Genomic DNA, 15,513 nt, shown 5'->3' on the forward strand with positions numbered 1-15,513 from the left:
TGGGCAACAAGACTTAGAAGCATGTGAACTCTCTCCCTCTCACTTGTAAGGCCATCCCCTTCATCTATAAAAGGTGATGCGCTCTCTCTCCAAGAGACTAAGTGGATTCAAGTTCATACAAGTCATTCTAGATTCATTAGATCAACCAAGTTCACTAGCTCACAACCACAAAACCATCAGGTTCGGACATCAAGCACACGCTTGAACACTTAGCTCATAGAGGAGCTCCTGTCGCTCTCGGCCCTTCCGACCGGAGCCAACCAGACCTCTCGTGCACCTCATCTTTCTCCTTTTCGTTTGTAACCCCACTGCAAACTTCGAGCACCTAGGTTTAGGGATAAAGTCACCAACCGACCAAACTAAACGTATGGCACGTTGCCTGAACCAGTATAAACCCTGTGTCATTAAGTGCTAGGCCACCTCTGATCACAACGTACGACAAAACTATAAATATTTACTTGTTGGTCACTTTCTGCACCGACAAAATGAAATAGATGAATTGGACCAACTCAAATAGTTAACGAGACTAAATCAAAACAAATGATAGTTTACAGATTTATTTGAACATAGTAAAAGCTTGAAGAGGGGTAATAGGTAGTTTGGACCTAAAGGCCCCGTTCGCTTCGCTGAAAAAAGAAGCCAAAATACTGTTCCGGCTGATTTGTTGTGAAAGAAAAATACTGTTCCGACTGAAAAAGAAGCCAAAGAAGCCGGATTTTAAGAGAAGCGAACAGGGCCTTGAAAAGATAAGTGGTTGCCAAACTAGACCTTGTATTCAACAAGTTATTCAGGAATGATGACTAAAAAATTTTGACCTACAGGGGATAAGATAGTCCTTGAACATTTTGCTAGGAAGACCTCGTGCATGTTGAGAAAACTCAGAGTACTGCCCCAGCCATAAAGACAGCTTAGTTCCGGGCCTTTGCCTGTATCGGAGCAGTATGGACTGCAACAGCCAGAGTTTCTGCCAATTTCAAATACTCCCTTCTGAAATGCCAATTTCAAATACTCCCTTCTGAAACTTATATCAATGAATTTGTATTCAAAGTGGCTCCAAAAATATATTTATTCTTTAGCAAATGGCAATAGATCAACGTCTTAAATATATTTTTATATGTTTGACTTTTTTCTTGATCAGAATACGCTTATCATTCTGGGAGGAGAATTCAGTAATGAAGACATTGGTAGACACGGAGTCGTGGGAAACCCATTAAACATGACACCAAGCAAAGCAATCTTCCTCAGCTGTGTGGGCAATTTACCGCTGACAATATAATACAAGCAAACAGATAGGTAAACCTCGATTGAAATGTGTAAACAATAAAAATTTGAAATTAGGCATCCACATTGACTCCAAGCAAAACAGCATGTCCATGGCTCCGAAACGTCTTATTGAAATGAGCTCATTGGAAGGTGATCAAGTGAAGAAGGCCAGGCCATCTTCCAAACAGAAGGCACGTAAGAAAGGGAAGCCTCGGTAGTTTTGTTTGTGGCCAGGGAAAAGGATCTACCGAGGAATTGCTCGCAATTGCCCACGAGCATCAAAAAGCGGTTTCTCAACGTCTTCTACTGTACCATTGTGTCTCTATTCTACCATTCCACGCTGTTTGAAGATTTCAAACATGGTAGAACCGATCTTCGCTGGTGACTCGACAACGCTAACACCAGCCTCTCTGAGTGCCTTGATTTTGTCCTGGGCAGTACCCTTTCCTCCTGCCACGATAGCTGCACATAGTTCACAACAGAAGGATCAGACTGGATTAGCACATGCAACACTTGTGCCAAACCTGATGAAAAATTGCATTAGTACAGATTAGTATGTGTAATATGAAATACAATTAGTATGTGTAGCTAAGGGCCTATTCGGCACACAATTCTAGCTCCAAAATTCATGCACGATTTTGAATTTGCAACATATATTAAATGGCTAAAACATGTATAATCCAAAATACTTCTAATGTTCCCACAGCTCCAGCTCCAAAATTTTGGAACTGAACTGTGCCAAAAGTGAAGTCAAAATCAGAATGGCCAGATGAATGAATAACAGCACTACAGTTAGTTGATGATTACAGTTATTCAACAATGCAAACCAGGTTTGTCATTGCAGTAAACCAGTAACAAGGGATTTTCTCAATTTTGCAGACATGATTTCAACACTAACACAAAAAAATATACAGAATTGCCCTCACCTGCAAATGCTTAAACAGATACCACAATCATCCTGGTCCGATACAGTCATACAGAATTGCCCAGACTCATGAACAATAGAATGGTAAAAAAGATGTTCCCAGTAACTTATCTCAACTAAATGCAAGGATCATATTTCAACTTAATACATTAAAAGTACAATTGAATGGAGCTACAATATGTAGATTAAGAATTACAAAGGGCAAAGAATGAAGAGCTAGGTTGGTACCTCCAGCATGACCCATGCGACGGCCTGGGGGTGCCGTAAGTCCAGCAATGAATGCAACGACAGGCTTTTGTGTTTTGCTTTCCTGAGGTATTTCAAAACAGATGAAATTAGTAGATAGGAAATGTAACTTTTTTATATATATAAAACGTAACTTTTTATTCAGCACTAATAAAAAGATAAACGCCAACAACCAAAACACAAGACATGCATCCCTATAAATCAACAGCAGCACTTCAGAAGTGACTGGTGACAATTTATCCCTTTATGGAATCAATAAGGCATAAGCATTAGTTTTTAAACTTCTAACCTCACCAGTCATTCCATTTCACATGAAAACCTTTTTGAGTTCATTGTAGCTACCTTAGGTCTATGCAAGACTGCAAGAATATCTCTTAATGCAATGACACACAGCTCCCCTTCGCATTTGAAATATAGCAAGAGTAGATTGCCGACAAGTAGTTTTACTAAATCTGAATGCATATATCAGATGGTTAAGATGGTCTAGAACATGCGCACAACAATGCAGCTTACTTAGGAACTGTATGGACTAGCTTAAGCTAGAGTTGTGGAATGCTAGGTTAAATCAAGGCCAAGGCATCTCGCTTAATTCTGGGTCTTTTCTACAAGCACAATCCCCCTTTCTACTAAACTGCAAGGTAGCTAACTTGAGGCAAGAACATATGCAATTGTTTACGTGTTGTGTTTACTTTCAAACAATGCTTGAATAAGTCAGTTCATCAATCGAAAACATGATCCAAATATGCATCATCGTATTGTGTGAAAGGCAAAAAGGGCCTTCAAGGTATGTATCTTCGAAACATAGTGCCAACTGGCAACACTCAAATACTCCAGAGGAGACAACAGTTCAGAAATATTTTGTTAAATAAAGGCCAACAACATCACAAATTTGGGTACTTTTTATTAGCAGTCTAGTACTCTGGTATGCATAAAAAGATAAATTAAATACTCTATGTAGAAATAGCATAAGTTCATCAATTAAATACTCTGGCAAAAGAATATTTGAAAAGACATCAGTTTTAATATTCATCAAGTTTGAACCGCAATTAAGGATCATAGAAAACAAATAGATAGGTCATAATTTTGAGTACTCAAGACAGAAATTGCATGGAACTTCACTAAACCATGAGGGCATGGGTGTTGCAACATGCAGAATCAATACAACAATATCGCATGTAATACAGAAAAAAGGCCATCCAAACTAGTGCCCTAACACACTCTTACCTGGATGAATGTTGCAGCATCCTCCTCAGCCGTACCTCCAATTTCACCAATGAGAACAATACCTGAAAGACGGAGTAGTATTCAACACTGAGAACACAAAATGGGATGGAGCTGTGTTGACTGAGAAAAGCATATGGATGTAGCATTTGAAATAAAAAAATGCAGTTGAAGTATTCAAGTACCAAGAATGCCAAACACAAGGGATTAATGCCACAGAGAAGAGTACAGAATCCAGGAAGAGATATTTCATAATAGATTTAAAAAAGGAAGGTTTTTGCTTAAAATATGAAGGTGTACCTTCTGTTTGAGGGTCGTCAACAAACTTTTCAAGGCAATCAACAAAATTTGTGCCATTGAACGGGTCACCACCAATGCCTACACAAGTTGACTGCCCCAAGCCTACAGCTGTTGTTTGAAACACCTGTCAACAAAAATCAAACATGCATTAACCAAACAATTACATGATTAGGTTCACACATACAAAAAATAATAATAATAACAGACATACCGCTTCATATGTCAAGGTACCAGAACGAGATACAATACCAATACGCCCAGGCTTGTGGATGTAACCTGGCATGATTCCAATTTTACACTCACCAGGCTTAATGATACCAGGGCAATTTGGCCCAATCAATCGAGTTTTAGACTGCCTGTTTAGTGCAGCTTTCACTTTCACCTAATTTGCAAATGAAACTTATGGTGTCACCTCATGGAGTTCCATCAACAAAGCAAAATATAACTAACTGATTTATGACATGAATCAATAGCAATATGCAGAAAAAAAAAACACCACAAAAGGAATGTCCGCAAGCAAAGCACTCAATGGACAATGGTAGTAAAATCTGTATCTATTAGGATCACCTACATCTATTTACCAAAATTTGAGCCCCATCCTGCACAAAAGAGAAAAATAGCCTACTACATGTGTCTGTGTAAGATAAACTAAGATAAGCGTTGACCACATATTCACACTACTTTCTAGTCCTTTTGCCAAAAAAAAAGACTTTGTAATTTATATGTGTAGTGATTTCCAAACCAAAGATGATATGGCATTGAGCAGATTCGTAGGCTCAGATGACTAACAAAGTACAGAAATGGTTAAAAATTTACCATGTCATGCTGCGGAATTCCTTCCGTAATGCAGACAACAAGGTCGAGCTCAGCCTCCATTGCCTCCATTATAGCGGCGGCAGCAAATGGTGGTGGAACATATATAACAGATGCATTGGCTTTTGTTTCAGCCTTAGCTTCTGCTACAGAGTTAAACACTGGGAGCCCTAAATGTTCAGTTCCACCTTTCTTAGGAGTCACTCCACCAACCTGTTACAACAAAAAAGAACCTTAATAGAAAACAAAAGCGACACAGGCTACAGGCAAAACATAAAAATAACAATATTAGATTTAAAAGATATATCTATTTATTGAAATACTGTTCAAACATACAAACCATTCTTTCAAATATTTTGTGCAGCATGAACCTCTTTCAGTTGTATTCATAATAATATTGGTATAATACCACATGGCAGAAAAAGGTCATCTGGGTCAATTCCATTGTCAGAAACAGTGTGCCACATTAATTAAGTTGTATTCGTAATAATATTAGTATAATACCACATGGCCGAAAAAGGTCATCTGGGTCAATTCCATTGTCAGAAACAGTGTGCCACATTAATTACATGAATCTGTGGTCAAAACATAAATGTAAAACATGCCAGGTCCATGGACTGCAGCCCATTTACATAAAACAGATTCTTAGTGCCTCACTTCCTTCTTCCAATTATCAAAATTTGGTTGTCTGAGGACTGCAGCCCATTTACATAAAACAGATTGGAAACAAAATGTGCCTCTGTCCCACTTAGTGAAGAATAATTACATCATAAGTCATACATGATTCTTTTTTTTTTTTGTTAGGTTGTACTTAGAAGAGCTTAAAAGGTTTCAAAGCATTCATGATGGGTATGATTCTCATAATCTCAAGCTGGTTCAAATCAGGTTTCCTGTGAGAATCTTTTTTTTCTCAAACCATAATACACTTATGCTCCTGAGAAATGCTTATGCTTCTTGTCTACCATACAAATGCTGGCTCAAATCAACTCAACAAATGATAACGAACCCTAGTTTTTTTCCACTTTAACTACGATTTCAGACCTCGTACCACATAAGCAGCAGTTATAGTTGCAAACATTTTGCCTCCAACATCTTCCGTTAAGGGTCGCCCTCAATCGGAATGTAAGGTAGCCAAACGAAAGGGTAAGACCCAAGGAAATGGAGATCGGCGACCGAGCACCGACGCGATCGCGCAGCACGAACACTGCCAAACCCTAGAATCGCGCGGCACGGAGCGGAGCACACGGATCGAGCCATTGAGGGGCACATCAAAGGGAGACAGACGAGGGGTGGCCGCGGCGGGGGCGTACCATGTTAGTGCCGTACTCGATGGCCTGCTCGGTGTGGAAGGTGCCGTTCTTCCCCGTGATGCCCTGGCAGATCACGCGGGTGCTCTTGTCGACGAAGACCGCCGGCGAGGGCGCCGCGGCGGCCGCCGCGGCGAAGCCCCGCGCGTGGAGGAGGCGGGAGGCGGCGGACCCCACCAGTTGCGACGCGCGGCGGGAGGAGGCGGCCATGGCGGACGCGGTGCTGGCGGCGGCGCGTGCTCTTCCCCGCTTTCTTTTTTCCCTTCCCCCGACTCGATTCGATTTCTTACGGGGTTTTGGGATGGTGCCCCTCGCCTTCCTTTGTCTTCGGTCTAGTCTTCTGGGGTCTCGGCGTCTCAGGATCCATTCTTGCAGGGAAAGTTGAGCGTGAAAGTTCGCTTGGGACCCCGGTTATGTCGTTATTTTCAAACGTAGGCTAATCTTGAATCAACTTTTTAATCGTTTCCTGAACCAATAAACATGGCAACTGCGCATAATGCTTGCGGATGATAAAGTGTTAAATTTGTAGAGGGAAAAAGGATAGCAGAATTTGAATTCGGAAATTAGTGTGACATAACCTCGTGAAAGCAATCCATATCTTTCCATTCTACTATTTTAATTATCTTCGTGTAGATCAGGGAAATAATAAATTGTTTTCTTTCAATTGAAAAGATAAAATGTCCTATATTTTGATAAATTTGGTATTGGTAAAATTAAGGTTGTGTTTGGATGAGTGATTAGGATGGTCATATCTCTATTTTCTAGGAAAGGATGGTTTGATTTTGATTTTTGGTTTGAGGGACATGGTCATCACTGTTTTTGTGTTTGGTAGAAGAAGAATTGAGAAGTATGGAATGTATGTAGTTTTTGACACCATTAGCAAGCTTCTTAATGAAATACACGTGAAGTCGTGTTCTAGAAAAAAAGACACCATTAGCAAGCAATTAGTTATGGTCCCACATTTCATCCATGAGCCCACTTGTCATCCTCTTCGTGACATGTCTTATCTTCTTGGGGGAATTCCTGGTGTGCCATTAAAAAAGATCGCAATGCCCTGTGTGTCCCTGAAAAAGTTCAGCAGTCTTCAGCGTCACTGCTCCAACTTTTTTGTGCCCTCTATGTCACTGCCGTCAGTTTGGGCTATAACGCCGTCAAACTGCAGGTGTGAAAAGTCGAAAATACCCTTATGTTTAAATATGTCATTATTATTTTTTGAGCATCTTAACGACTTCAAATGAAAAAACTCAAAACTAGAAAGTTGTAGATCTCGTCGAGATCTATAATTTTCATGTAAAAATTATTTTTATTTAATTCTGCAAAAAAATATATGATTTTTCTAAGATATATTAATCATACCAAATCATATTTTTTTGCGGAATTAAATGAAGATAATTTTTATATGAAAATTATAGATCTCGACGAGATCTACAACTTTCTAGTGTTTTGAGTTTTTTCATTTGAAGTCGTTAAGATGCTAAAAATTAATGACATATTTAGATATAGGGGTATTTTCGACTTTTCACACCTGCAGTTTGACGGCGTTAGAGCCAAAACTGACGGCAGTGGCACGGAGGGCACAAAAAAGTTGGAGCAGTGGCGTCGAAGACCGCTAAACTTTTCCAAAGACACACAGGGCATTGCGATCTTTTTTAATAGCACATAAAGAATTCCCCTGTCTTCTTCCATGATCTCCCTAGTCACGAATCAAAGGCGCCGCTGGAGAAGCTTAGCTCCTCGCCGAAGATAAAGCCTATTCTGGCCACTTCTAGCTCCCTGCCTGTCTTCTTCCATGATCTCCCTAGTCACGAATCAAAGGCGCCGCTGGAGAAGCTTAGCTCCTCGCCGAAGATCAAGCCTATTCTGGCCACTTCTAGCTCCCTGCCGCCACCCCAATCATGCAGCCTGGCTTGGCTTAGATCTCATCGTTTTCCACGCAGGCTCCCCTGCTTTGCGCCCTGCCCATGTCCCATGCCCACACCTGGCTCTGCCATCGCACCTAAGTAAGTTTTTTCTTGATAATTTCTCATGTCAGTTGCTCAACTTCTTCAATATACTTGTTCAAATAAGTTTATAGAACAACTCATTAAATTACTCCCTTCGCTCCAAATTATAAGTCGCACTGATTTTCTGGGTACATAGACTTTTGCTATATATCTAAACATAATCGAAGCGACTTATAATTTGGAATTGATAGAGTAGTAAGGTTTGAGTGAAACTTTTTTCATAATATAAACTAAGTTTATATAAGGCCATATAACCTGGAGTAGCTACTATAAGAACACACAGTGTGCTGACTGCTGAGTTGAGTTCCGTGCTCCAATTGTCTTGTACTCTTACCATGAAGATGTCAAGCTTTTAATTTAATTTTGTTCCACGTATAAGCATTGGCTCACCGTGTTTCGCTCGTCGCGGAGCCTGTTCGCACTTCGCAGCCTAGGCCGAGCCACCTCCGTGCGTCGTCGTCGCCGCGGCCGCTTGCCGCTTGCCGTGCGCCCAGTCGCTCCTGCCATCACCACCCGCCGCTCGCAACACACCCGCCGTAATGCCGTCACCAAGCGCTCGTCCGTGCACGCCGTTGTCCTGGCAAGTGGCAACGCGACTGGCTCATCGCGGCCCGCTCGCGCACTATTGCCGTGCACGCGCTCCGCCCGCACCGCGCCCGCCGTCGCCGCGTGCCGCATGCCGCGCCCCCGCTCCCGCCTTCGCGGCAGCCGCAGGACCTGCTTGTCACCTTGCTGGCCTGCAGTAGCTGGCCGTGCCCCTCGCTTGCGCACACCGTCGTCGCACGCCGCTTGCGGCGCACCGCTGTGGGCACGCGCAGCGCGCCATGCACCCGCCCACGCATGTCGTGGTCATGGATCGGCGGGAGAAGAGTGAAGAGAAGAAACAAGACAGGGGGAGAGATCGAGATTCCCATGCATTGGCTGGTTTTTTTATGATCTAATAAAAACTCAATGTATTTTGTGATGAGTTTTCGAGATGTTGTTTCTCGATGAGGTGAATGTTTTGAAAACTAGTAGATGATTTTGGGCTAGGGTTTTCCTTGACACGTTTGGCTCATGGCCGCAGCGCGCCACACCTGAACTGTGGCACGCCGTACCCCTGTTTGATGACTCCCGCGTCTTGGGCGTGCTGAAAGTGTGGCGTTGTTCGCTTTGTAATTCTACTCTATGTGTCCGTGCGTTGCTACGAAACAACTAAATTTTTATACTAAAAATATACGGATCGTAGAATAAGATATCAATACTATAAAATTAAATACCGACGTTAAAGTGACATTTAATTCAAAAAACAAAGTTTGTAAAATTAACACAGTCACGGGAAGCGCGACGTGCAGGCTCACAAACTCTATTGTATAGACTTTTTCGTGATATAGCTAAGATAATATTTTATATCGACAGAAAAAATTCTCCGATATCCATTTTTTTCATGCGCCAATAAATCCATGAATAAGTTCCGCTGCATCTCCATATAATCCTATATACACATATTCAAGTATATATGTAAATATTAGTGCCTGTCACATGGATAATACTGCGTGCCTTAAAAAATTTCTCACAAAATCTTAAAACAAAGTAGGTTATACTCACCGTATAAATATGTGTGACTTTATGACTATTCCACACAGACATATATTGTAGAATAAGGTATCCACTTGAGTGTTTGTTCTAAGATGTTGAATTAGGTGTTGTAATTTTTAATTTCGACACATTTTTCGGGTCAAGGCAACCAATTGTGATACTTTTCTTAATGGTGCATAATTTTATAGTGCACCTCTTAACTACCTAAGTAAGGACAAGTTAGCACTGCAAAGGCTTTAAAAAGCTGCTGAGAAAGTCAAGATTGAGTTTTCCTCCACTATACATACTAAAACCTACGTCCCTATTTGCCGATACTTTTGATACAAAGCAATTCAATATTACCATGATCAGATATAAGTTTGAGTCTCTTCTGAGCAATTTCATAGAGGAACTCTCATCCTTTATGTGATCTGCCTCAAGGATATTAGCATCTCTACCTTACATTGTTCTCTTCAGCAATCAATTGATATAATTTTTAGGGTTGAAGGAGTTGCCTGATCTTTGGAGGAAGTCTTGTACTACCCTAATCATACGATTTATTTTCTATGAATACATGCAGGTACTATGATAACACTAACTACACCAAATAAAAGATTAGAGAGAATTTACATAGCCTCGAAAAGAATTTATTTATTAAGTTCTTTTGACTCTACATGCCGTTTTGAAATATTTGTTTGCATCTCTTACATCATATCATAATTCAAAATTTTGTAGTCTAATTAGAATATTTAGGTGATTATATATATATAATATTTAATACAAGAATAATCTATGCATGTTGTTCTTGAAAGATTTCCACACATACATATATAATATCCAGGGAGTTGTTGATCAGCACAGCAGCAGGCAGCTCTGCTTGCATCGAAGGATGGCAAACAACAGGTCCCCTCCATTGCCATCAATCTGCCTATATGGCAAAAATGAAACCAATAAATAAATATGTGTCCGGATAATGCCACGAAGAAATAATCAAGTGACCTATAGTAGCGGAAAAGTCAGAAAATGATTCTGCCCTACTCCTACGCTACAACTATTAGTTTTCAATTTCATGACACTGATATATGAACCTACAATTTAGATTCAGAAATATATAAGCTGGGTACCCTTGATCCATAATTAAGTGCCTAACCTTATTTTGTATCTCAACCCCCAAAACATAGCGTCGGATGCGTAATGTTTCATTAGTTAGTGATTCTCTGATTCGCATGGTCGAACATTCAAATACACTATTATGCGATTCCACCAAAAGAGATAAATAGGGGTGTTATTGCTAGGCAAACGACATTGCCATAGCTTGGTGTTTTGACGACAAATGGCGATCAGGCGTTCATGGTCAGGGTTCATTCCTCGGAACACCACATCGTGCCGATGCTTCCATAACTCCCAGCAGTAAAGCAAGATTATAGAGGATATGGCGTTTGCTGGAGCTTCATGGGGGCTTGTTGTCTCCCACAGCCTCTGAACAGGGGCGATGTTATCTGCACTCCATCCCATTCTTGCCCAAAACTCCTGCGCAAAAATACAACAGGAAATTATATGATCCGCAGTTTCTTCCTCCTGTCCACAAATGTCACACTTGGCGTCTTGGAGTGTATGCTTCCACACCAGAGCCACTTTGCATTGAATCCGTTGTTTGGTAAGAAGCCACCCAAACATCTTGACCCTTGGTGAAGCGAAATTTCTCTAGAGGAAAGAGAAGGACGGGCAAGTTGAGCCGCTCTGGGATGACGCTTTGTATATTAGGCTAGTTTGTAGCCGTTGTCTGTCATCTTCAAAGAAACATGAGTGCTCTTCGGGCTCCTCCGTAAGTGTAATTCTCAACACCAAAGCCTCAAGTTCATCCAATTCCCGAGCTGCTTGGGGGGATAGTCGCCGCTGGAACTGCCCACGGAGAGGAGAGGTGAGGACATCTTTCAGAGAGGACTGTCTTCCAATGAAGTGGCTATGGAGTGCTGGCAGTAGCTCAGACAGAGGTCAGTCCTCAAACCAAATGTCATCCCAAAAAGATGTGTTCTTGCCATTGCCAACTTGGACTCTTGTGATCTTTCGATAAGCAGGCAATAGGTCCCGGAGAGCAGACCAGTGGACACCGGCCAAGTCCCCACTGAGGTCGTGGAGGCCAACATGCTCCTGGACCCAAGTCGCCCATGCTGAACCTTGAGAGCGATGTATACGATGTAGCAATTTGAGCAGGAGGCAAGCGTTCTTTGTTTCAATGCACTTGACACCGAGGCCACCATCTTCCTTTGGGCGACTGACATTCTCCCATGCCACCAAACATTGAGCGCCGGAGACCTTATCAGACCTAGCCCATAGGAATGCTCTTTTCCTGACATCCAATGCCTCCCAAACCCCTGTAGGCAGCAGCATGGCGCACATGGTATAGGTTAGAAGGTCATCAAGCATGGAGTTGATCAACACTACTCTTCCAGCACTGCTGAGGAGGGTTGCCTTCCACCCAGAAAGATAGCGGTCAGTCGCGATGAGGGGCGCGAAGGCGGATAGAGGCAACTTGACATTGGAGAGAGGCAGCCCCAAATACGTTTGTGGGAACGATCCTTGCTGGCATTGGAGGACTGAAACCATTTGTTGAAGATCTGACTGTGGAACGTGGAGAGGGGTGACAGTGCTTTTCTGAAAGTTGATTTTGAGTCCAGTAGCAGTAGTAGCAGCAAACAGATCAAGCACTTCTTTAAGCCGAGCAGCATCAGACAGTTTCGCTCTCAGCAGTATAATTGTGTCGTCGACGTACTGCAAGACTGAGCACGGGCCATCTGACAGTGGGTGGCGGATGCCCCCATCATCGATGCAGCTTGTTGAGCCTCCCAATGCAGGTATGTGCGATTTCTCATATCTCTACACTCAAAAGAGCATAATCGATAGTAATATGGTTCATGCACAAAGGAGGGAACAAGGAATCCAAGGCACAAGTAGTGGAGCCGAGGCATCATCACACATTTGACATCAATGCCTGTGATTGCAAATGTTTGATCAGCATTTACATAGACAAAATGCTAAGCTATAAGCCTAGTGGGCAATGGCAAATGAAATGCGCAATTTTAATCTATATACGTTTTTGCTCATGTGTTGCCACCAAAGACACCAAAAGAGAAATATAAAGATACTACTTCCAATATTGAATACAAAGACATGAATCAAAATAGTCTCTGATATAGATTAAGAAATAAACTCTTGAATTTGGTGGCCAGCTCTATATCCCTATAAATAAAAAGACAATATGCATAAGGTCAGCAGTTAGTAGATCTCAAGGGGGTACATTGGAAAGGATGCAACAATACCATGAGCAAAGTAGTCAAGTACTCAATACAATAGTGACCTTAAATCAGTTGGGGAGAATTTATATAAAGGATGACAAGAAAGATTTGTCATTAGGGCAACTACTTTTGATTCTTTTCAAATGCTTATCTTAAAATTAGCACGTGGCCATCGAGTAGAAACAATAAAAAGAACATGGGTTCGACCATGAGTGGCATTTGCCATCTTTTTTATTGAAAAAAAGAAGGTACAACAGAGTTATGGGATTGTCAATCTTATAAGAACCATCAATTTTTGCAATTGTAGAAATCAACCAAAACACCCATAAGTGCTACATCCCTAGCTAGCAACCCATGATATCAAGGAGAGAGCTTTTACTTATAGAAGTGAAGGGAGAAAATGTCAATAATCAAGAGTCTAGACCTTGATGTTAAGCCTAGTGTTTCACTGATCTCTATGAACATGGCACCATGCTGTGCTTTGGTGTCTCTTTCGCTGGAGAACACTTCCAAGATGAAATCAAGGGAACAAAAATCAGGCTCCTTGGCCACTATCTTGTTAACTAAACTAAGTTTTGCAAAAACCTTATGGAAATATAAATGTTCACTTATTTGGAAACATCATATACAACGTAGAAGTATGTAACGGAATAGAGCAGATACAAAAACCTGATGCAAATTCAGAAGTTCACTTTACTGGACAAGCTGCTATAATGAACATAAGTCAGAAGTCAGATACGAACACCTGGGCTATGTTGCTGTTGAATTACTGGGCAAGCTCCTACAATGAACAGAAGTCACAAGAATTAGCAAACTTGCTTTCACCACAAATTAGCAAACATGCTGAAGCAAAAAAATAATAAGAAAATGGCATACAGTGAAAATGAAAGAAAGTTCTTAAGTTTGACGATAACTCATCCAATTTTATATGCTGCTGAAATTATAAACAAGATCATCTCATCAGGCATTCGGGCTGCAGGAAACAAGAAGGCAGCTCGTTGCATATGGGCAGCACCTGCATCAAAGGCCCCAGCTTCTGGTGTTCGGCGAGCAACTCGTCCAAGTATTGACTGCAAGAAACCAATGACAATTATCAAAGCTATGACATTATCATCAATCAATTAAACCAAACAAGAAAAGGGGCAAAGAAGAAATACATGCCCATCTCTACCTATCGTCATCCGGAGAAATACATGTCCATCTCTACCTCTCGTCATCCGGATTGCTTCTAATGCAAATTACAAAATGCATGCCTGTATGCCGGGTTCCAGCCCTTTGAACCTACACCTACCTGAATTATGGAGTAGAGACCTTCAGAAAACATGGATAGAACTGACATTCCTCTTGCAATGCACTAATCAGACATGGCCTTCTAATCTAGATTGCTCTACCTATCAACATCCATGTGCCGCTTCTAATCCGAAGAACCCCTGGCTGTAGGGCCCGACAGTTTGCACGTTGCAGAGCAGCATCATCATAGCCAGCGTAGGGGGGTATGGCGCCGCCGAACCAATAGCAATCATTATCAACAAACAAAAAACAAGGCACACGAACCTAGATGAGGAGCGCGTCTGTGGCCGTCTTCTATGGCGCCGCCGCCCTCGATCCGGCGAGGAGACGATGGTTCCAGCCATGGGGCACTGGATCTAGCTGCACACGGCATAGGGAGAGAGAGAGAGGAGGCGGGGGGCAGGCTCGGCGCTGGGCACTCGCGACCTCTAGGGTTTCTTGTAGCACAAGACCGCACGCGGAGTAGAGGGAGGAGGTGGCGCTGGGGAGGCAGCCACGCCGACAGCCACCGGCAGGGCCCGGTCGCGTCACAGAGGAGGGGCGCGCGTGGAGGGAGGCGGCCTCGTCCCCGGCGGCGGCGGCTCCAGAGCACGCGTAGGCGAGCTGCTCCCTGCCCGCGGCGATGAGCCTAAGGATGTCCTTGCCCTCCATGACGGCGAAGAGTAGGTCGAGGCGGTCCTCCACCACGGCACCGATGGAGCCCAGGATGCAGCGCACGTCGTCCTCGATCGGGAGCGCCCCGTCGTGGCCTCGCGTCACCCGGCGGTGCCCCGTCCGCCGTGGCCTCCCGACGCCTGGAGGCGGTGCGCCTGCAGCGGCCTCGCATCAACCGGCGGCGGCTAGGTTTACACAAAGGCCGAGGAGTCGCGTGTGGGGCGAGAGTGGGCGAGGGTTGGGGGACTTGTGGAATCGCGAGGAGGTCCCACCTGCCGGCGCCACGGGATCACATGGGTGGGTAGACGGACGACCAAAATAAATATCACACCAAAAAATATTCACGTTTTATTTTTTTTTAGTCGTAGGAGATTCTTGTCGGATGTTCGCTTTATTGGCAGCATTTAGGGCTTAGCTAAACTCGCGGCACGATGATATGCGGAGTGAGCAGGCGTGCGGCGACGCCAGTTATATGCTACCCTGGTGCATAGACACCGGTACAGGTAAATTTAAATTTCATTAGTAATTTGACTAATATTTACCATATATCGCAAGAAATATTTAGGTATTGCTTTGGTGGTGCACAACCATGATTTTATTATTAGCTTCGCCTTTGGACGGGAGCCAAACAAGCCCTA

At 42.8% G+C, this 15,513-nt stretch overlaps 1 protein-coding gene and 1 long non-coding RNA gene across 7 annotated transcripts; both read right to left on the reverse strand.

The window, feature by feature from the left end:
* Positions 1–1,199: 1,199 nt before the first annotated feature.
* LOC136542530 (succinate--CoA ligase [ADP-forming] subunit alpha, mitochondrial) lies at positions 1,200–6,420 on the reverse strand. Its single transcript, XM_066535022.1, has 7 exons — positions 6,079–6,420; positions 4,772–4,981; positions 4,167–4,337; positions 3,956–4,079; positions 3,659–3,720; positions 2,417–2,498; positions 1,200–1,725 (listed from the first exon to the last, which is right to left on the reverse strand). The coding sequence occupies exons 1-7, from the start codon at positions 6,283–6,285 to the stop codon at positions 1,586–1,588; spliced, it is 996 nt and encodes a 331-aa protein (XP_066391119.1). The 5' UTR covers positions 6,286–6,420; the 3' UTR covers positions 1,200–1,585.
* Positions 6,421–9,503: 3,083 nt separating this feature from the next.
* Positions 9,504–15,129, reverse strand: LOC136542531 (uncharacterized). Of its 6 annotated transcripts, none has more exons than XR_010780722.1 (6): positions 14,323–15,129; positions 14,103–14,222; positions 13,601–14,001; positions 10,786–12,627; positions 10,462–10,563; positions 9,504–9,552 (listed from the first exon to the last, which is right to left on the reverse strand). It is a non-coding gene; the product is annotated as an uncharacterized lncRNA (long non-coding RNA). The 6 variants fall into 6 exon arrangements; XR_010780721.1 differs by lacking the exon at positions 9,504–9,552 and having other exon boundaries at positions 10,282–10,563; positions 13,601–13,712; positions 13,947–14,001; XR_010780724.1 differs by lacking the exon at positions 9,504–9,552 and having other exon boundaries at positions 10,282–10,563; positions 13,601–13,712; positions 13,808–14,001.
* Positions 15,130–15,513: the final 384 nt, after the last annotated feature.

Source organism: Miscanthus floridulus, chromosome 3, assembly GCF_019320115.1.
Source record: "Miscanthus floridulus cultivar M001 chromosome 3, ASM1932011v1, whole genome shotgun sequence".
Lineage (NCBI taxonomy): Eukaryota > Viridiplantae > Streptophyta > Magnoliopsida > Poales > Poaceae > Miscanthus > Miscanthus floridulus.

Excerpts from the sequence above, each read along its gene's own strand:
- LOC136542530 (XM_066535022.1), bottom strand. The coding sequence starts at position 6,285 with ATGGCCGCCTCCTCCCGCCGCGCGTCGCAACTGGTGGGGTCCGCCGCC. Across the intron at positions 4,338-4,771 it reads GAATTCCGCAGCATGACATG|GTGAAAGTGAAAGCTGCACT; the intron begins GTAAATTTTTAA and ends TTTGCAAATTAG. Across the intron at positions 1,726-2,416 it reads TCGCATGGGTCATGCTGGAG|CTATCGTGGCAGGAGGAAAG; the intron begins GTACCAACCTAG and ends AACTATGTGCAG.